A 22702-nucleotide genomic window follows, 5' to 3' on the forward strand; every position below is an offset into this window, starting at 1 on the left:
AAATCATTGTTTTTTACAACCCACTGAAGTTAGATAAAACAATATCTCTGTGGATTGTATACTGTTTTGTTTTTTTAATTCTATTTTCCTATATTTTGCCCTGAAGTCCTCTATTACATTTTGGGCACTTATACCAACTATAAAAATATACTGAATAATTGCTGTCTACTAAATGTGTACAGGATTACATGCATATGGAGAAAAATATGACACACTCCTTGAAATAGAATACCCTGCAACTTTCCTGAGGAAAATAATTTAGTCAGTCTATTTTCATATCTATTTAGTCTTTTTGTATGACATCTTGTTTTGTGCTTGTGTTTTCAAATATTTTATTTCATAAAATATTATAAAAAGGCTTATTTAAATTTTATAAACAAATTGCAATATCTGAATTTCTAGTAATGTGATTCTTTAGCTCATTGATTCTGTTGATCCACTCTCATTGAGGCATTTTTCCTGATATTTGTCATACAGATTGTCAGCTTATATATGTCCAAGTTTTAAGGGACAAAATCCCTGTTTTCAAGAGTTTGCTCTCCAAAGAGGACATATTTTTCCTATTGCTACATATCCTGGGACAGTACCCATCTAACACAAGTTAATTTCATGGTTTTAATCTTCTGTAACCACATAGATAATATATTTTTGGTACTCAAACCTACATTCAGGAAGGTCTCATTTAAAATTTACTCCTCAAATCTTTTGGATGTTTAAAGTGAGCAAAATAACCTTTGGACTGGCCAAACCAATACTGTATTCCAAAAAAAGTGTTTGCAAAGCTCCCAGGAAAGCAGACATTCTGACTACTGGACCGAAAATTAAACACATTTTTTAGAATTAGCACCACCATGTACAGCTAAAGAGTAAGTTTATTTGCACCTATAGAAATTTTTTCTTTCTATTCATGTAATTCTTCTTCTTCTCTTTCTCATAAAAACATCTTGCCTTCATCCATTAGTTGGAACACTGTTTGGGTTTCTAGAAGTACTGAATCAGTACTTCTAGAATAGCTATGTTTTGGATCTCAAATGCTTGTTGCCTCTCACTTTGGCCTTTTATTTTTAGGTTAACAGAGTGACAGCCTTCCAGTTCATTCACAGTTTTAATGGGAATGACATCTATTTTGCTATTTTGCTTTATAACTTTGGCTTTGTGTTTGGAATAATCAATCATAAGAGTGTCTTGCTCTTAATAGTTTAATTATTTTTAGTCAACATATATATGAAAAATGAGCAAATGTAGGAAATGCCTTTTTAGCACCTATTGAGATGACTGCAAAGTTTCAAGTACTATAATATTTTTGTCAAGTAAGCAACAGCTGTTAGCACTGTTATGCAGGGGAGGAATCCCACTCCACCAGAAGCAGCAGTCCCAGGATGTTAACTCACTCTGTTTGCAAGAAAGAGACAAGTCACCCAGATTTTACATAAAACAAAGTTTGCTCGCAAACAGAAGAGACAGAGCAATAGCAGCTTCATTAGTGGATATTGGGCTGCCACAGCCATTGGGACTCCTCCCAAAATTGACGCAGGATAATGGTCTGCATACATATCTTTCCTCCTGCAAGCAAAGGATCCTGACTCCTCTCCTGTGGGGTCTGAAATAAAAAAACTGGAGGCGTGCCTGAAGGCTCAATGATGCTCCTGCCTAAGCAGAAAAAGAAACACACCTCAAGGCCACAACAGGGAAATACACTCCCAAACAGGGCGATTTGCCCAGCACAGATTGTGAATCTCCTTATCTCTCTGTAAGGAAATATTCAGGCCCAAGGCCACAGCTATGCAGGGATCAAAACATAGCATGCAGGAAAGGAAACAAACTGCCTTTTCCATCAATATTCTAGGATTAAATCTTTCCTCAGTCTCAAAAAATCCCAACTTGGTCATATTTACATATGTATATATATTATGTGTATGTGTATTTTATATATATTTAATATATATTGTATATACACACATATACAGTGCGTTTGTTTTAATTTAGAGCTTCATAATTATATTCATATGGAATTAATTTGGTAGGTAGTTTTCTGTTTCTGAATTATACTAGTTTTATAATTAGAAAATAATTTTTTCTCAAATTTTCTTCGTAAAATTTTGAATTTAAAAATAAATACATGCTTATTTTATCTAGTGGACTAATGTAAAGATATATATAAAATAAAGCTACCGATCTCTTCCTACTCTCAAAGTTTTCCCACTTGCTTTCGACATTTTTCTGCTTATAAAAATACACGAATACTTTACATATTTATGTACATATATTTTTTCTTTAGGTGATTCATAGTTTTATTAAAACGGGATCCATACTGCTCATGACTCACTTTTCAAAATTAATAATTTTTGATATATTGAATATCCCTTCAGGTCTATATGCATAGATTTATCACATAACATTCCACAGTGTGGATGAACTACAATTTATTCAGATTTTCCCCTAGTAGATGAAAATTCACATAGGCTTTACAAAGATTTTTTGTTTTTTTTTATTTGACCTTACAAAAGTAAACATCTTTATATATATATAAATTATATACAAGTATTTTCAAGTTTATAAGATAAATTTATTAAATTGTGATCGTAGTATATATTTCCTCAAAAAGTTTCCCAAAGGGTTATAGTAATTCCAATTTCCATCAGTAAAATACAAGAGTGACCATTTCTTCATATTATCACTGTTTCTGTATTATATCTTATAATATTATGGGTGAAAGATAGTTAACATTGTAGATTTAATTGCCATTTCTCAGACTGTTAATGAGATTGATCATTTCTTCATGTGTTTATTTTCCATTGGAGTTCCTTTTTTTGGATAATTGGCTTTTCTCTGAGTATAATATTATTAGATTACTCTTAGTTGTTAATAATAGAAACATTATTAAAAGAGTAATTAACTTTTATCATATAAATTGCAAAAATATTCTCCATTTTGCTGTTTGTTTTTTGATATCATGAAGTTTTGATGTTTTGACATAATTTTTCTTAAATCATCTTATTAAAGTATGGCTTACATTTAGGAAAAGGAACAAATCAGAATTGTACAGCACAATGATTTATTACAAAGTGAACACTCCATGAAGCCATCACCTCGATCAAAAAATAGGACAACACCAGCACCAATAAATTCTCCTGTTGCCCTCCTGTATTCATTATGCCCTCCCTCATCCCTCACTTTTAACACTATGGATTAGTTTTGCTCATTATTAAAATATATACATACACACACATACACACACACATATTTTGAACTCATTATGACTTCATTGTTTGATGCTATCAATATTTATTTTACTAAAAATGCCTTTTTTACTGCTTTTTTTCTCTATTTTCATATTTGTCATGTTATCATTTTCCTTCTGCCTGAAAACTCCCTGTAGTGCTTCCATTAATTTGTATAAGCTGATGATAAAATCTCATGTTCTGTTTGTGTAAAAATGTTTACTTTCTTTACCTTCATTTTGAAGGATATTTTCACTGAACATAGAATTTAAGTTGACATTCGTTTCAGCCTTTTGATGATACTCTTCCATTACCACCATTTTGTTGAGATGTGAACAGTGATCATCATTACTCTGCGAATTTTTTGTTTTATAGCTTCCATTAAAAAAAAAATTTACTTGTTTTTTTCCCTCAACAGTTTTATTTGATATATCCAGCAGTGGTTTTCTTTTCTATTGTGCTTCATGCTTTTAGCAGTTTTTGAATTTTTGTCTTAATGAGTTCTGTTGATTGTATAAAATTTTCAGGCATTATCTCTTCCAACATTGCACCTGCCCTTTGTCCCTTCTTTTCTTCTGATTCTGAAATCACAAATTAGACATTTCCGAAGTATATGTCTTTCGCGACCTTTTCTCCATTTATTTTTGTTTGTTTCTTTTTCAATGCTTTTTTTCTGGTTATTTTCTTCTAACTTCTATTTCATGTCAGCAATTATCTGATCTATGTCTATTATAATGTTACCCATCCAATAAATTCTTAATTTCAGTTACTGTATTCTTTAGATCTAGACTTTCCAATGGATTATTTTTACTTTTCTAGTTCAATGCTGAAATTTTTAATATTTTCAAGTAATTCATTAAAAACATTAATTATATTAATATATTGGTCTCTATTTAGTAAAGCCTCTTAATCTTTTATGCGTGAAAAATCCCTTTAAGTGTTCTATACTATAGATTAATTACATTTTACATTGTTATTTCAATGTGATATTCTGATGATATTATCCCATGGTCTTTAGCCATCCATGGTGGCTGATGTTAAATCCGTTTTTTCTAAGTAATGTGTATTTCTAAAAAAATCTGATAGATTTTTTAATATATCCTTTTCTCTTTGATGTTCTGTCACTATAATGTGTAGATATGTCAATTTATTTTTGTTTTATACTGAGTAATTTTAGTTTAATCTTTAGATGAATAATTATTTATGTCTTTAATCCTATAAAATTTCATCTTCTAGCTCCTAAAAAGTTATTCCTTCGACATTTCCTTTATGATGATTTTCTTCAACTCTTATTAGATGTTTGTCAGAGTATCTCAGTCCAGCCTCAAAAGTCTCTTCATTTATCTTATATGTTTGAAATTGTACTTGCATTTTTTTCTATATCTAATGTCTCTTCAGTGTTATTTGTAAATTAATTGTCTCTTGATCTTTGCCAGCCTTGAGCCTTATTTTTATTACTGTTCAACAACCATATTGTCCAATTCCTAGATTCGTATTTCTTTATTATTCACCAATTCTTGTTACATTTCAGTTTGTTTTAATTCAATTTTTGTATTTGCTTTTTAAAGTTTTTAATTCAATTTTTGTATTTTTGTATTTGAAATAAATGTAATTCTTCCTTTTATAACTTGGAGCATTCCAAATAAATATATTTTAAGTTATATGATATTTTTTCCATGAAGTGTGAGTAATATTCCAATGTTTTTATTTTTCTATATTTTTAACAGTATATTATCTTCAAGAGTTTTAGGATATTGGTTAGTATGATCATTTTAAGAGAGAAAATTATTTTTCTACTCCCCTGTCCTATCAACTCTCTTCTTCTGTGATTACCACTTTGAATCGAGATTTGTGGCTACCTCCATCTACACCCAAGACATTACTTCTAAAACTCGGTCTTATTTAAAAAAAAAAAAAAAAAAAAAAATTCATTCAGGATGTCTGAATAGTATTATTGAGAGATAGCACATGCAGCCCTTGAGCCAATATATAGTTAGATTCACTTCCCAATGAAAAAGCTGTGACTTTATAATTCTGCTTCCCTAAACAGCAGACTTAGATTGGCCGGGTTTTTTCCAGGCATTCTTCTTGAGTCAGGGAATTCCATCCCAATCTGTTTAAGTTGTGAAACTGGCCCCAATATCCCAGTCAGCATGGAGCCATTTATTCCCTATTACATGGCATTATGCAGACTTCCATCTACCACTGCCTGCTTTTAACGCCAGAACCCAGAAGGTACATGGTTTTAGTCCCATTCACCATTTAGTAGTTCTGTTCTGTTGATCCATACAGATATTAGTCTTGATTTTGAACCAGGCTGGGTATCTTCTATTTTCTTTCTGATATATTGCTTTTTATTCCTGTGTGTCTAGAGCAGAGAAGAATTAAAGTGTAGAATTACCAGATCATTTTGATTAGAAGTCACCTCTTTTTCTTCAGTATCTTTAAGATTACCTTTAAATATTTCAGCTCTATTGTTTCACATATACATGTGCATGCACACACACACACACACACACACACACACACACACACCGGGTAGTTATGCTAGTTCATTCATATACATATACATACATGTGACATGTGTAGATATATACTCATTTATTTGTATATATACACATGAATAGTTTGTATGCATAGGTAAATAAACTGGATATCTTACCCAGATACTCAGAGCGTGTAATGTGTATATATACACATATACATACATATGTATATGTGTATATATATATACATATACATATGTATGTGTAATTTGCTTTCTCTTCTCAGCACGGAAGTATATTGTTGGTAGTTTGCTTGCAGAAGAATAGAAAAAGTTCTAACTATTTTCTGTTTGGATTAGTTTCTTACCAAAGTACTAATAATGATCATGGCCTTCTAGTGATCCCCAAAATCTACTTTAGAACTAGATTGTCTGTCTCTAAGGAAGTTAGTACTTAAATTGGAATGAAGTCATCCTTATACCTGACAAGATGAGTGGAATATGTGTTTAAATTAAATCGTAAATGGTACTCTCTTAAATTTTATTTTCAGTAAAATACTACTTAACATATAAAGCAGATCTTTCCTCCTTCAAAATGCATGACAGCCATTTACTAATGAATGCTTTTAAATCTACTGCCTGAGCCTTAAGACATAATAAATTACAAATTTATATATATATATATATTTTTGCTATAAACATGGAGAAAGGAATGCAGGTACAATAGGACATGGGCTAGGAGAGTCAAACCTTTATTTGAAAATTGGAAACAATTCTGTTTGTTAAGCTAGAATTTGCTCTTTGTATACCTTCAATTGAAATCATGAGACAGTTACTAAAGCCTCAGTTTAACAAATCTGCTAGAGTTGTCCTCCTTCTCCTAGTGACATGGGTTTATTTATAATATCTTATGCCAGAAGAGGAGTCAAAGGAAGTGAAGAAGGAAAAATGAGAGCCAAAAAAAAAAAAAAAAAGAAAAAAAAGAAAGAACTTATATTGCTTATTTCTTTTGTTTTTACCTTTCAGAGAAGCCATTCCTTTCTTTTTTAGTGATTTCTAGTTGGTATTTATACAAGTGGCTTGGTAAAGTTTTTTAGATAAACTCTTGATAGTAGAAGCCTTTCCCTAAATGTATACACTACCATTCTGTTTCTCACATTTTGTTCTAGAGGCCAGAGACCTCGTTCTCCTTTTGGGTCTAATACTCCGAATATTTTCCCTGCTAGTCTCCAACTTTGACATACAGATATTCACCTGATGGCATCCATCTATTCCTTAGCCATTGTTCTGCAGTAAAATGGGCAGGTTTAGTGTACAAAGATATCTGCTGGCCCTATTCTGTATACTAGAAACTGCATCTAACCCTACTTTCTCACAACAATTTACTCTGGGTAGTTGTGCCAGTTCTGGAAAAACCAAACAATCCTGGATCTTGTAAGAGTAATGAGGGGATGGCAATGTTGAAATAGGAGTTTGTTTCACTTGTCACATTTTTGACTATTGATTCTATTCCTGAACAGAGCCTGCAGGTCAGCCTTCTATTTGGATGTAGTTCTGTGGTTTACCTGTTTTCTAGTCAAGGCTATATGGCAGTCATATGACTTTAAATTGAATTATCTTTTTAAACTATAACTTTAATTATCTTTGGATGTCTTTTCCCTTGTTTCTTCCAGCAGGCACAGTGCCTACCAGAGTAGGTACAGAGTAACAAATGAATGAATGAATAATTGATGTCTTAACGCAGGGTGTGAGAGGAACAAATAGAGACAAACTGGGAAGAAAAAACCTGTCAAAAATATACAACCCACAAAGGCTTGGCAGCATGTTCCATTTGACGTAAGAGTCATGGTATTTTCTCCCAGTATGGAAAGATACCAAGCTATCCCTGAACTACCACGAAGACCACTAAGTACTGCGATGCTTAAACTGTCAAGGTCAGGTAACTCAGGGGTTGCATGTTACTCTGTCATCAGACACTACATCTTTTATGAGCTAACACATCTCATCTTTTCTCATCACAGTTTATTATTTTTTAAAGTGTGAACACATTCATTTTACTGCCAAAGAATTGTGTTCTTGTTATTATTTTTAAATTCTTCCATTCATCTGTGTCAGCAGCTACAGCCAAAGCTCCAAGATGCCTGATTCCAGGAAGAATTCCCAGGATACAAAATGGGGAAGGCACACTTGCAGTGTCAAGAAAAACTTGTTTAGTTAGAGTCTTATCTTGGTGCCCTGCTGCCCTCTCTAAACAAATGTATTGGATTTTTGCTCTTTATTGCTGCTTCATAGCCCAATACCTAAAATAGACTTCTCTAATTTTGTGTGGGAGAGAGTTTACTTAACAAATGATCCCATATCTCCTTTAACAGGGAAGGTTGTTAACCTGGATTATTGTACACAGATAGAACACTGAATGTAAAGCACTCACAGTTCCTGAGCTTTTAACATCGTTTTTTCCACCCTCTGCTTCCAGCGGGTTCATGAATCATGAGCGGAGCTATGAGCACACAGTGGTGAGTAAAATTCAGCACACTCTCTGTAAGTCACATGCATTTCTGAAATGTGCTGCTCTGATTAAACAAGACCTTCCTTGAGAAATGACTAGCACAGAGTATATTCCCAATGGAAATATCGCTTGTAGAATATCTCATTTAATTGTATGGCCAACTACATCAATTGAAGTTGCCAGCTGTTGTCCTTTTGTCCACTTGATTTTTCATCTTCCCTATTTATTATTATAATTGCATGATTAATAGAGACAGTAGCTTTTATCAGAAACATCCAGCAGTGACAGAGCTAGAAATTGTTAGTTGGGTCGTCAGAAGTAGTAATCAGATTCAGGGAGGAGGAAAGCTACAATGTTAGTTAGCATCCCCTGTGTGGGAAGATTGCCTCTCTACGACTCATGCCTAGGAAAGGAACTGTGTGTAGTTTAAAAAGGCCCAAGAAAGAGAAAGATTCTTACAATGGTTATAGCTAAAACTGTTGGTTCAGTCCAGAAAGTTAACTAAAAGTATGATGCACAAATGCATTGTGGAACCTTCTCAGCCCTTTTCCCCTAAGTCTTCATTTAATGTTCCTAAGTCCATCTCCTTCCCTTTTCAGTTACAGTTGTGTTCTATTCTCAGTGATCTTGATCTCACTGACTTCTGACACCTTGCTTTTGTCCAGATTTTTAATTAGGCACCCCGCTTCTCCTAAAAAGATCCAATTCTGTTTTTTAAAGCAGTCCAAAATTTCTCCATACTTTCTGAAATCTTCCATGTTTAAGGTTCGTTCTCTCTCTCTCTCTCCCTCTCTCCCTCTCCTGGGTGTCTGTTTTGTCTTTAGTAATTTAGATTCAAATTATAATCACTTTGCTATTTTTCATAAAGAATTCACTTGCCTCCATAACCTTAATCGTGATTTGAACACCAAGGAGAAAGGCCACATCTTGGCAGGCACACTTTTCTACTCTCTTCTCTTCCTTCCTCTTCTACTAGAACAGCAAATTCTTCCCCCTTATTCATGTAAAATATTTCAACCATCTTTAGCTTTTCTTGGAGTTTTACTACTTATACCAAATAGGTTGGGTAAATCATTAAAATATTTTTTTTTCAGGCAAATACAGAGCTTTTCCTAAGGGATTATAGTAAACCACTTATAAACAATTCATTATATTTAGAAAGACATATCTCCCCATGCCCAATCTCTATCTCCCCCTAAGTTTGACTTGACTCAAATATTTTCTATTTTTTGAGACTAGCTTGGCTAGAAATGATCAAAAGGCAATGAAAAAAGAAGAAAGTCGTGCCATTTGTGACAACATGGATGGGCCTTGAGGGCATTATGCTAAGTGAAATAAGTTAGGTAGAAAAAGACAAAAACTGTATGATCTCACTTATATGTGGAATCTATAACAAAAACAAAAACGGAAAAACAACCCAACTCATAGATACAGAAAACAGGTTGAGGGTTGCTAGAGGAAGGGTATTAGGGGTAGGGCATGTGTGTGGCAAAGTGGTTGAAAATGGTCAAAAGGTGCAAACTTCCAGTGATAAAATAAATAAGTTATAGGGATGTAATCTACAGCATGGTGTCTATAGTTATTAATACCATATTGTACATTTGAAATTTGCTAAGAGAGTCAATCTTAAAAGTTGTCATTACATAAAGAAAATTTATATCTATGCATGGTGATGAATGTTAACTTGACTTATTGTGTGATCATTTTGCAATATATACAAATATTGAATCATTGTGTTGTACTCCTGAAACTAATGTTATGTCGATTCTATCTCAGTAAAAAGAAGGCAATGTAAATAGAAACTTTCTACCTCTTTACCTTTATATATAACGTGTTAGAAAACAAATGTAGTCAGTTCAAAGAATTGAGAAAAACACTTTACTGTCTATACATTAAATTAATATTACCTTATTACACCTAATACTTATAAGTTGGCTCTAATCCAAAATAAGCTCTCTAGAATACAATGTATATGTGACATAATTGTCCCAATTCCAGAAAAGGTGACTTAAGTCCAATTTGGTTGCATCGAGTACTCAAAATCATAACATACTAGAGTTGAAAATGAGGTATCTTAAATAGAATCAATCTTAAAATCGCCTAGTAAAATGTTCTCATTTTACAGATGAAGAAGTTGAGAGAGGTGTTCACTTGTCCCAGGCCAGACCAAAAGTCCCTGGCAGTGCAGGGACTAGACCTATGGAGTCCTGATTCTCAGGCTAGTTCTACTATTCTAGCCTCTTCTCATTGGCCAGATACAATGACCATGAGTAGTGATGGATATGGATATATGTCTAAATGGAATGGAATACAATTCACACATGTTTTAAAATAGCAAGAATTAGATTAATATAGGGTATATAATTACTACATGGTGTGTAATTAATACATGGTATGTAACATGTGAGGTAAATACTGAAGATTTGACTTCTCCCAATTCACTAGCTAAATAGTACTGAGGATGAAGTAGAGTGTCTCTCTTTCTCTCTCTGGAAAACCTGATTGAATGGACACTATCTCAACCTTAATGTTGGGTTTAGAATTGCTCAATGTTGGTTTCTCATTCTTGATGTTTATTTAGCCCCTTAGTTATGGGACCCTGGGCAAATCACTTCTATACTCAGTATGACTTTCCTTATCTGCCAAACAGGGATAATATTACCCACCTTCCAGGGTTTGATTCTGCTCTAAAAAAATAATATACGTGAAAGATCTATTTCTTGAGCAAGGTATGCAAACTAAAGTTCTTAGTTTTTCTTCTTCTCTCTCATCTGTCTTTGCAATTTTACTTGAATTATTAACCTAATATTAGCTCATCTATTTCTTAGTTTTTTTTTTTTTTTAAAAAAAACTGTTTTAGCTTTTGCTTGCCTCCTGGGACAATAGTAATATTGAAATAGTATCTTGAAACGGTCAGTAATTCTTTTTTTCTTTTCTTTACTTTTTTTTTTTTAATACTTATTTATGATAGGACCGCTACATAGCCTTGAAGAATAAGGAAAGTCAGGGGATGAATCACTATTTTCTAGGAGACAGGTAACATATTTGGTAGATTAATTCTCAATTCACCTTCTCAGAGGTAAACAGACAAAACCCTCATTTACCAAGATTCTAAAGAGATCTTCAGGGAAGTCCCGAGCCACCAGACATCAGTCTTTGCTTTGAAGCATTCCTTCCCCAGAGCTTGGTTGTCTTGACCAGGTCCCAAACATTTTATTGAGCTGCAAGAAGACTGGAGGAAACAATTGGTTCCTTCCAGTGACATTCACATGTCTGGTGGCACTCAGGAGAGGGATGGCACATGTGCTTATCAGGGAATCAATCTTTCTGCCTATCATTCTCATTTTCTTTGGTAGAAAGCAAGTTAGCGCAATTACCTCATCCAGAACAATTACCTCCCTTTAAACTGTTTATTCTCCAGAGAAAGGTATTTGGGAGCAAACAGCATGTGGACAGAAAAGATGGATTTTTAAAAAGAACTTGTATCAATATTGAGTGTGGGAAGTGGGGAACTGTTGTAACCAAGATTCCATTTCCTACTGGGGTCAACCAGGCAAAAGGGGACACATACTCTGACCGTCTGAGTTCACACCATTTTGGGGGGCTGGAGAATGCGGTGCTCTCACCTTGGAGCCTTGAAATCTCTGCCAATTCCTCACGTGTGTTCTTTGCTCTGATACTGTGTGGACTAACGGAATCTCTCTTAAGTTACTCTTCTAACATCTCTCTTAAGTTACTCTTCTGACTAGGGGGAGAATGAGAGGCACTTGTAAGGTACTTTCAAAAGCAGTTAAATATTTGACAGTCTATTCAAAACAACCTACACTTTTAAGTCTTCTCTCCTTCCATCAAAGGCTCAGCACGACTTCCTTTCTCTGATACTTAGGATAAAGGCAATTTCCAGGGTCCAAACTAAGACAACCAAACAGAATGGGAGTCATCAGAAGCGGAGGGATTTTTTCTGAAAAGTTGGGGATTCTGGCGTGAAAATAGTCACAGAAAAGCGAAGTAAAAATGAAAATCGATCATGTACCCCTTAATGCATCCATGGTTGTTAATTTTCCCATTTCTTTATATATGCGTGCATATTTAGTATAGTTGCAATAATAGATTTACTCTAGTGTTATTTTTCTCCACTTGGCATTTGTCTTTTTTTCCCTTAAATTTTTTTTTTGTCGTTAAAAAATGGAAGTAGGAAAGAAAAGACTTTGAAAGAGCTCAAAGTTGAACAAAACATAGGTTTCGTGGAAGCAACAGACTACCGAGTTAAGCTGCCGAAGCGTCCACATCTTTCTGCGCTGGGTTCGCCTCCAGGAGGCCCACCGGCTTTGCTCACACCTTGAGGCGTAAGCTGGTCTTCGCGAGTCAGGCTCCGAACCCGCTTGCGTTCAGGAGCGGAGGCAATTTGCGGAGCGTGGAGAGACCGAGGAGCGCGCGCAGCCGCCGCGGGGCTCACCTGCGCCTCCCGCCCCGCGCGGCCGGCCGCCCCGCCCCTCCCTCCGCCCCGCCCCGCCCCGCCCGGGCCCGGCTCATTGGCTGCTATTCGGAGGGGCGGAGACGGGGCGGCCGCAGAGGTCTCATTAGCGATGCGGACTCGCTGCTCTGCTCTGTAGTCCCGGACCCAGCAGCGGCGGGACCGCTGCGAGTGGCGGGGAGGGTTAGCGACTCCGGCAGCGCCGGTGGCAGCAGCGGTCGCATAGCCTGGGAGGCTATGGGGGCGTGCTCTTCCTCGGGGTGCCTAGCCAGCGGCGGCTCCGAGCGCCTTGCCCGGCTGCTTTAGGGAGCGGCGGTGGAGCAGAGTCACTCGCTGAAGACCCCCGGGACCCACTCACTCGGCCCCTGGCCCGCCGTGCCGCCCCCGGGCGTGGAAGAGGAACCGTACTCCAGAGCGGAGCGAGGAGCATGGGGAGAGCGGCTGTCGCAGGAGGCGGCGCCGGAGGGGCGCACTGGTGGCTCCCTTGGTTGGGGCTCTGCTTCTGGGCGACAGGGGCTGCGGCTGCCCGAGGTAAGCGCTGGGCAAAGCAGGCGGCGGGGCTGGGGGCGAGGCGAGGCGAGGGGGCGCCAACAAGACCAAGCGGGACTTAACACCTCCCGCTTCGGCTTCCCAAGTTGCACCCTGCACCTCTCCGCGCACCCAGCCCAATAGGGTGGGTGGGCATCTCCGCGGGGACCACTGCCTTCCACCCCAAGTTTGCGATCATCCGCAATCCTACAGGTTGCTGTGACAGGGTCCCTACCCTTTACTCTCCGCGCTTACTCCATTTTCCAATCCCTCCCCAGTTGCTGCAGACTGGAGTACCCACTTCTTCCTTCCAGTCTCGCTCTCTTCTATTCTCTCCACTTCCTTCCAAGGGGAGATCATTTATAGGTGGGCGCCCATAGTGGTGTCGGGGACTTCCTGGGGGTGAGGGAAGTCTCTGTAGGGTAGGCTTGAATGTAGAAGACTCCTTTTCCCTTCGGAGGCAACACCCGGGCTGAAGTCTGCTAAGCTTGGCACACCTCGAGCGACACTAGCCCGGGGTCCTAGGCAACCCTAGGCTTTCCTTCTAGGAGGCCGCGTGTGTGCGGGAGCTGGGGAGATCGGTGTGCACCATCCGCGTGTAACTGTGCCTGCAGCGCCGAGCCCTGAGAAGCTGTTGGCCCGAGGCTGCTCGCCCGGCGCGTTTTCTCTCTACGCTGTGCCTGCCCACTCCGGCTAGGGAGCTGGAGAGCGGGCCAACAGGGAAACCGCTGTTTTTTCCCACTTGAAAACATAGACCCCATTTTCCTGAGTCCTCTGGACTCCAGCAGAGTGAAATACTGCAACTGGTTTCAGCTCCACCTTGAGTAAGGACGGGGAGCATGAACTTAAAGATAAATCCCGCGGACTTGTTTTGAAGATGATCAGAGGCAATTTCACACATAGCTTGAAGTGTTGTGGTTTTTTTTACCTTTGAGATAATTCGGAAGCTACTCCTTCCCTCCCTTGTTTATCTTTCTCTTTCCCCATTTGCCATCGTTAGGCTTAGAATATATAATTACATTAAATGATTTACCTAACGCTTGTCTGGTGAGAGCTGGAACTGATTTGACCACCTAACCTCTGCTCTGCTGGCTATCTTGAACGTATTATGAGTAGCCAGGAGACAGAAGAGGGTGGAAAGGATTAGGGACGATCACAAAAACTAATATAATCTCATTTTTATAAAAGCTAATGGTGTGCTAAAAGCAGTCGTGCTGCCTGGAATGAGGAATTAAAAAAAAAAAAGTGGATAGAGGCTTTTTGTTTTATGATCCTGTTCAATGATGATTTGCATTTTATTTCCTGAAAAGTTTTTTTTTTTTTAATGGAGCAGGCTTTTTAAAAAACAGGAAAGGTTTAAACATGAGCCTCAGTGATTGTACACACTGGTTAATGGTGAAGCATAGTTCTTTTCCTTGCTGGAGGAAGCACAAGCTTCAGCCATTTAATTTACTACAGAGAATGCCTCCTTGCAAAGTCAGCTCAGAGTTGATTTTAATACGTATGGGTAGAGGTGGGGGGTGGGGGGAGGTGGCGGAAAGCAGGCCATTTCTTTTCTAAATGTTGATCTAAATGTCTGAGTTCTCTTTGCTGTTTGATATGGAATACCTAACAGTGACTGGCTCCATGTCTAGACCCCTTGGACTTTGGTTGGTGGAGTTGTCTTGAAGCCAGCTCCAAACAAGAGGTGAGGACATGCCAAAAGCCTCTTGGATGGAGTTTTGCTGGCTGTGAAACTAAGGCTAGCACCTCTTGTCTGCAAGCTGTTCTTTAAAGGTCTCCTGGAAAACATACTGTACACTCTGCAGGCTTATTTACAACAAATGTGTTGTACAGATCATAGTAATGTTTGAGACACATGGAGTGAAGCACTAAATCTAATATTTCCCTTGTAATATTTAACTTTCTGGGGGCATGAAGCCCATTACCCTTAGCATCTGCCAGAGATTTCTCAGTCAGCAGTCTGTGAAACCTGTGAAGCTACATGTACGTGTCTTTGGACAGGTGGGCACAATTGGAGTTTTCAGAACAATAGGTGTGTTTCAATGTTACTTAAGTTCTCCCAGCCCAGGGAGGTGGCCATTTATTAAAAGCAAGATCAGGTGTGCTCTTGTGGCATGCTTGCCTAGCAGTCTCACCAGGCTCTTTAGGGTAGGCCCTAGGTCTTTCTTATTCATCCAAGTAAATAGTTTTTGTTCTGCAAGGCTTTTCATGTTGATTTGAACCAAGATATTTTGCCTTCCCTAATCAGCAAAATATACAGAATTATGTCATTTGCTTTGGTGATACAAGAATATTTAACAATTCAGTAGCATTTTCTTTACAATTTATCATTTATTTGTTTTCAAGATGATAACACCAACTCCTTGTTTATTTATTTTTCTTCTCTTTCCCTTCCTTCTTCTCTTTCCCATACGTAAGCTAAAACCCCCTGAAAATTGAAGGAGGATTTCTGATGATTGGCTTTGAGTATAATCAAAGAGGAAGATGCCTGGGGTAAGGGAGTGTGCAGAGACTAGTAGTGGCCCAAGGAGCAGTGTTCTGGTTCCCTCCTTTGTAAGCAAGACTTAACCTCTTCAGATTTACGTTCCTGACTGGTGGCATACTGTAAGGAAGGCACTTTGGTGCCATGATTACTGTGTTTTTTTTTTTTTTTTAACACTTTCCAACTTAAAAGAAGGTTGTTTAAAAGTTATTCGTGACCTGCCAAGTGCTAATTGAATCCACATCATGCTGATTTGTTTTTGTTCTTTGAAAAAAAGAGTACTACTGTTGATCTGGTTGTGATTTGTGTATTAGATACTGTACATAAAATATTCTAGTCTAAAGGCAGGGAGGAAGATAATAGGCCAAGCTTTCACACAATTACTTGCTTTAAAAATTTTCCTAGACAATGAAATCTTCCTTACACTAACTGTAGCAGTGTATTAAGGGCAAGGCATAATAGGGTCATGTGTTTTACATATACTTACATCCATTTATCTACCTAGTTCATACAATTTAAATCTATAGTCATTTTCTTCTTAATGAATGTTATAACCCACTTCCACCCACCTTCCTCATTCTGTTCCCTTTCCTCAAAAAACTGTCCCTCCATACGGCTATGAGAAAAGAGCTGTTTCTCTCAATTTCCTGTCGGGCTTGTCTTTGTCTGACTTGGGTTGTGTTCTCACCTTGAGGAGACCAGTGGCACCTTCTTTTCCAACTTGACAAAGTATTCTGTTCAAGAAATCTCTTCATTTATCTCAGTTCTGAAGAAGAGATGAACTGTTATGACCTGGTAGTATAATAGCAGCACTCGTCACCCTTTTTAATGCCTCCCCCCCTTATGTTCTTCCTCACTATTTGAATGCCCCATCTGTGGGTCTCTGGTTCTTTACGTGGTCCCCCATAGAGTGGGAAAACATAGGGAGCTCCACGAAGGCTTCATGAGTTCTCTTAGAACCTTATGACTGAATCGGTCAGGTAGTCTGGACCTTGGTCTCTCACTAGTTAAGGAAGCACTTTTCTGTCTCCTTGGTGACTTGTAAACTTGTTTCTGATTCTCCTTCTACCAAATATAGTGCACCATTTAAAAAGATGCCAGCTTTCAAGGTTTATGGGTATTCAGGAGATAGTGAATATTTGATACCTCTCCCTTATGCCTTTTCTTCCTCCTTTTTTTAACATTAGAGGTTAGAGACCTAGATCCATGTATTAAAATATCATCCCAAAGACAGGGGTACAAAGAAAGATACATTCCATAACATCCTTGTTAAATAGGTGGTAGTGATACAGGGTATCCCTTTAATGAACAGGCACATGCGATCATAGAGAACCCAGATGTGCCCTGCTTCTTGATTATACCGTTGCCAGTAGTTCTGATTATCCCATACCTCAGGCAGTGCCACTTGACCAGCTATGTTACTGTCTTCTGTCCCTCTTGTTCTAATGCCTCCATGAACTAACAGCGTGATGGAATAACCAGCGGAGACTTTCATCCTCAGCTTTACGCTCTAGTTAAAAATACTTATCTGCTCATCCCTTCATTTGCTAAATGGCCAATGTTGGCATGAGAACCACCATCGTGTCACTACCATTTTTTATATTATGCCTATTTTTTAAGAAAAAGAATTTTTGCGGCTTGTTTGAATATGAAATAATAACAGTAATTATATGTAGTGTGTGCCATCGATTATTCTAAAAGCTTTATACATATTATTCAATCCTTAAATAACTCCGAGATAAGCAATGTTATTGTTTTCATTTTGAAGCTAGGAAATGAAGGGCACAGAGAGGTTAAATAACTTGCTCAAGGCCACAAAGTTAGGCTATGGAGGAGCCTGGATTTGAACCAACCACAGAGTCTACAGCAAGGCTCATTTTCTAAACTCTGCTGGAAATAAAATGACCCTTATATTTTGGTGACAAAAGTGCTAAAATTATATCTCTATAACTGTGAGAGTTGTAGAGGAATTTAGAGTAGCTTAAATAAATCTATAAATATATTTAGATAAATCGCAGAGATTTGTGTTGTATGAAAACAACCACCCTCTCACCATTCAGCTTAATATACTTTGGGATTGGATTCATGCTTAACATTCTGAACGCCAGTTTCTAATATGATAGCTTGCTTTTTTTTCAATTTTGAATTTCAACAGAAAATATTACGCTGATTGAATACACCATCCATGGAATGGCAGATCCCAAGAGACTATTTGTTGCATGTCTTGTATTTTTAGCCTTGTTTGCAGGGGAAATGTGGAGCATGAGATTTGAGAATAGATTGTTAACACCAGAGGCTGCTGTTTCTGCTGTTTTGGGTCCTCCTGCTGCTGCTTTTGCGAGGCAGATGGCTAGATGCATTTATAGAAAATAGATATTCGTTCTATTTTGCATTTCCACTTCGAAGAGAACTTTTAATTGTTTGTGCCACATTGCATCATATGGCCTTATTGTGCACATACACATGCTGTGTGTAGATAATTTTCAGAATTAGGCGATGTTAATGTATTCAGTTTGAACTGCATTAGAAATCTGCAAACTCTGTTGTGCTTTTGGAGTATTTCTTTTGAAAGTGGGTTTGTGTGCAGTATGGTTGTGTAGCATGTATTTTGTCCTAAACACTCCCTTTCTTCCGACTTCACTGAACTAGAAATTAGGGGGCAGAAATGTTAAAGTTGTGTTTACGGGGCTAAAGTAGAAATGATAAACATGTACTACACTTCTCATATGACAGCAGAACACTATAAGACACAAAATAGTTACTAATATTGTTTCCAGGAGGACAAGAGTAAGGTGAGGAGTGTACCCTTCCTATATGACCAGGTCCTTCTGACAGTTTCCTTCATAAATAAGGAATCTGCAAAGCCGAAAGCTGTCTTCCGAGTGAGGTCAGTGACAGCTCCACTTAATGCAGATATTGATTTTCTGCCCCCTAATTTCTGGTTTGTGAAGTGCAAAAGAGCCTACTTCCCCAGAAAGAGAGAGACCTTGGCACATGTATCCCTTCTCAACCCAGCGTTGTAGAGGTAGGAAGAATCACATGGAGAAGTGTCACTGCATCACTGTGGGACTTGAATTAAAATGGACTTAAATGCTTTGTTGTCACCTAAATTGAAATTGTAATTTTTCAGTCTGGTAAGTCCAAGGAAAAATGACATTATAGACATTTCAGAAGGTAGGTGATTAGCAGGCGGGCATAGGAAGAAGTAGATACAGGAAGCCAAAATGAAGAAATCATTCTGACTACCTAAATCATTCTGACCATCTCTCAGTGGGATAGCTATGTTTAATATCATTCATAAATTTTGATAACTTACTATAAAAGCAAATGTATTTACTAAATATTGAATGAAAAGATTTGCATCTAAATATATCGTTGGCATGTTGTTTAGAGTAGTTTGAAAGTGATTGGTGGCTTCTGCCAGCAAACAGTACTTATTTAGTCATTATCATCCTTATTTGAATTTAATTTAATAAAATCTGGAAGAGGAGGGGAACCAAATAAATGATCATGTGTTATAGAAGATAAGCTGATAATGTTTGAAACTTACAAATCAGTGATTTTCAAATGTTAATGTTCATTTGAATCACTAGATCTTAATAACATGAACACTCTGATTTAGTAAATCTGGGGAGAGGCCTGAGATTCTGCATTTCTGACAGGCTTTCAGATGATACCATCCATGGACCACACTTTGTTTAGCAGGGTCATGAATGATAGTAATTCACGCTTTTGATTTTCAGTATTGTTTTTCACTCCGAAGCCAGTATGAAGTGGAATTCAATGTAAGACTGTTTTTAAAATGTCAGTAGAGGACTAGGCAAACACAGTTGTCAGCTTTAACTCAGACAAATATACAGCCACTCATAAAACTGATAAGACATTCAAGGAGCACCATTCTGACACAATATAATGTTTTCCAGTGTTTGTAAAGAGAGATGTAATATTTTAAAGTCTAGAATTTTATATCAAAGTAATTGAGGACTTTTGTCTGTATCCAAGTAATTTCTTGTAATATAGAGGAAACTTAGTCCCCCATAATTTAAACAGTTTGCCCAAAGTCAGATTTTTGTTAAATAAAAGGCTCTGCTAACACTTTTTAATGTTCTTCATTTTATTGTATTTCTTGACTATACCCATGCTTAAAATAATCCAGAGTTCAGGATAATGAGAGAATGGTGCTCTAGTTTAAGTAAAAGGCAGAACAAAACTATTTGGTTAAAACAAACAAAAAACCAGCAACGTACATCTGAAGTACTGAAACTCCTTAAGGAGGGGAGTCATTGTCACAATATGGTGTGGAGCTGGTGTTTAGGGATGTCTTTGCTACAAGATAGTTATCTCTATTTGGCAGGACCCATCCTGTACTGTTAATTACCCAGTGCCTGGCATTGCTTGTCCAATAGCATGTGCTAAATAGTATTTTTAATTTTAATGTTTTTATGTTAAGGTATAGATAATATTGAGGCTAAAATTTCTAAAATTTACTTATTATTGTGATTAAACATTCAGGAAAATTTAGTTGCCAGAGAAAAATAAGAGTTTTACATTTCTCTTCCTCAATAGATTGTAAAGCCTCTATTCCTAGATGGACTATTCTAGAAAGATGATTAAGTGTAAGATGTGACACTATCATGGATGGCTGTTTTGAACATCAATTTTTTGCATGGAACTTGACACTTTCAGGGTACATTGACAGTTGTGATTGCTTTGTATTTTTACATTCACCCTGAGGTTGAACAGATGATGAAATTAAAGTTTAGAGATTTTTCAACCAAGGCCAGACAGCGATAAATAGTACTAGGACTAGAAGCTTAGTTTCCAAAGTGGTGTCTGAGCCTTTTGACTTTTTTTAGTATGTGATTCTCTTTTGTTACCAAATGGATTGATTACACTTAAGTTTGCTGATACAGCATTCTATTCACATTACATTTGAGACGGGGCTGTGGATGCATGAGCATGTGTGACAGAGGAGAAACAAATGAATAAACATTTTGAATGATATCTGTGTTGTCTTCTTGGTCTATATATGGTATTACGTTTCTCATGGTTATAAACAGAAATGGCTCCACTTGGAAAAAGAGGCTGTAGGAGTCATTGGAAGAAAGTAAAATTGTTAATATATTAAAAATGGCATACTGTAGTATAGAATAGTGTTATGTGAAATATTTTGAGAAACTTGGTAAGCGATAATATTTTCTTAAAAAATCAAAGGAATTAAAGTGTTAGTTAAAGTAGATAAAATCACAAATTAGGCCTGTGATTTTATTTTTAATGATGTCATTATGAATACCAAACACTTTTTAGAAATATAACACTAGCTTCTTAATCTGCATAGTTTACTAAATACCTTGTACTTATTATTAATTTTGAGTGCATCTGTTTTATTTTTTCTTTCTGTGTACAGATATGAAAAACATTAAATTCTCTTAATTTGTATATTAGTGTAGTGGCACAATGCAATTGGACTTCCAGTAAGAAATTTCAACAATGTGTCTTTAAGAATTATCTAACCTATTTTTTAAAAAAGAGATGGGGAAAATTACGAACCACAAAATAAAATCCTTTGCCAGAGAAATGTGTGTTTATAAGCCTTTTGAAAGGAACTGGAAAAAGCTTAACCACCCTTCATCTAAATAGGCAACCCTTGTGTCTCCCTCAGTCTTGGTACCGGAAGCTACAGTGATTGCCAACAGCTTGCATCAGAAGTTTCTATAGTTGTTTCCCTTTAAAAAAAAAAAAAAGCAATCAGGAGGTTCACAGGTTTTGTCAGTGTGAGGTGTGTGGGTGGGATGTAAGCTTTTAGGGGCTTGCTTTAAAGAAATAAAGGTGAATAAAAATTTTGTCATTGATTTTTTTTTTTTCACCTTGGAGAAAAAGTACATTGGATATTTTCTAAAGTTTAGCAGACAGGTTGAGATGTACATTAACCTCTGGGATTACAGGGTGGAAAAGACAGCTCTATCATATCACACCCTGCAGCAGAAAAGACCATCACTTGTACAACCAATTATTAATAATTGTCAAAGTGATAAGTGCTTTAATGCATGAGTATCTGTGTGTATGTATTACATATTAGTGGAATGTCATATATCATCATTATAGCAAATATATCATTAAGGTTCTGTGCTATTAATTTAAATGGCATTAAGAGCACTTAAACTTGAGATGTAGACACATTTTGACTTGAAAATCAGCTTCTTAATTCAGGTACCCCTATTTCTCTTTCTCCATGGTATCTTCCATCTGACCCCCAGTTCAAATCTCCTTTAGCTTCCTGTTTCTTCTCAAGTCAAAACTCCCTCAATTTAAGCGTCGTCATGGGATGGACAATTCATGACCACATGTCCTTCAACATGTCACTTTTTCCTCTAGTTTTCATTTCTGAAATGAGAAGAAATGACTACATTCTTTCCTGTTCTGATGTCTTATGATGCTATCCATTGTTTTCAGCACCATTTATTCCCAGTATTTTTATAATTTCAGGAAGTACTTTTTGGCATTTTAAATATGTATCTAAAGTTTCAATAAAAAAATGCTCTCGAAGTAGAATTTTCAGGACAAGTAAGTGGGACTTCAGGGATGATGCTGGTAAGAATTGGCTTGCACATTTTTTAAGAATGTACCCAACGGTAAAAGATTTAATTTTACATATTAGTTTCTCTTAGTAGGTGTAAACTAAGGCATACCTGTGCAATGGCACATGGGCGACAAGTGGAAAATGGCGGAATGAGTTAGGGACCCCTATGCTTAACTCATCATTTAGTCAGGTGCACGGGTCACTCTTGCTAGATTGACTTTATTTTTAAATAGAAACCATATATATGAAATTTCAATTATATTTCCAGATTTTAATTCTCAAATTATTTTAATAAACATCTTTGACTCAAAACTCACAAGATAAGGCACTTAGACTTCCAGTTTGTCTCAAAGCAATGACTTTTTCACATTTCATTGTGATTTAAAGGATTGAGAAACTAGTTGGTCCTCATTTTTTTTA

General features: G+C 36.9%; 1 protein-coding gene across 11 annotated transcripts in view; it reads left to right on the forward strand.

Moving 5' to 3' along the window:
• Nucleotides 1–12804: 12804 nt before the first annotated feature.
• The window catches only part of UNC5D (unc-5 netrin receptor D), a 472257-nt gene continuing 462359 nt past the window's right edge, over nt 12805–22702 (forward strand). For 6 of the 11 annotated variants that reach the window (XM_016128797.2, XM_016128801.2, XM_016128800.2 and 3 more), the window contains exon 1: nt 12862–13220. In XM_016128797.2, the coding sequence (XP_015984283.1) occupies nt 13118–13220 (103 nt within the window). In that variant the 5' untranslated portion in view covers nt 12862–13117. Of the gene's footprint in view, nt 13221–22702 lie in introns of all 11 variants that reach the window. The other 5 variants (XM_016128802.2, XM_016128799.2, XM_016128807.2 and 2 more) reach the window with 2 other exon arrangements.

Source organism: Rousettus aegyptiacus, unplaced genomic scaffold (assembly GCF_014176215.1).
Source record: "Rousettus aegyptiacus isolate mRouAeg1 unplaced genomic scaffold, mRouAeg1.p scaffold_m13_p_11, whole genome shotgun sequence".
NCBI lineage: Eukaryota > Metazoa > Chordata > Mammalia > Chiroptera > Pteropodidae > Rousettus > Rousettus aegyptiacus.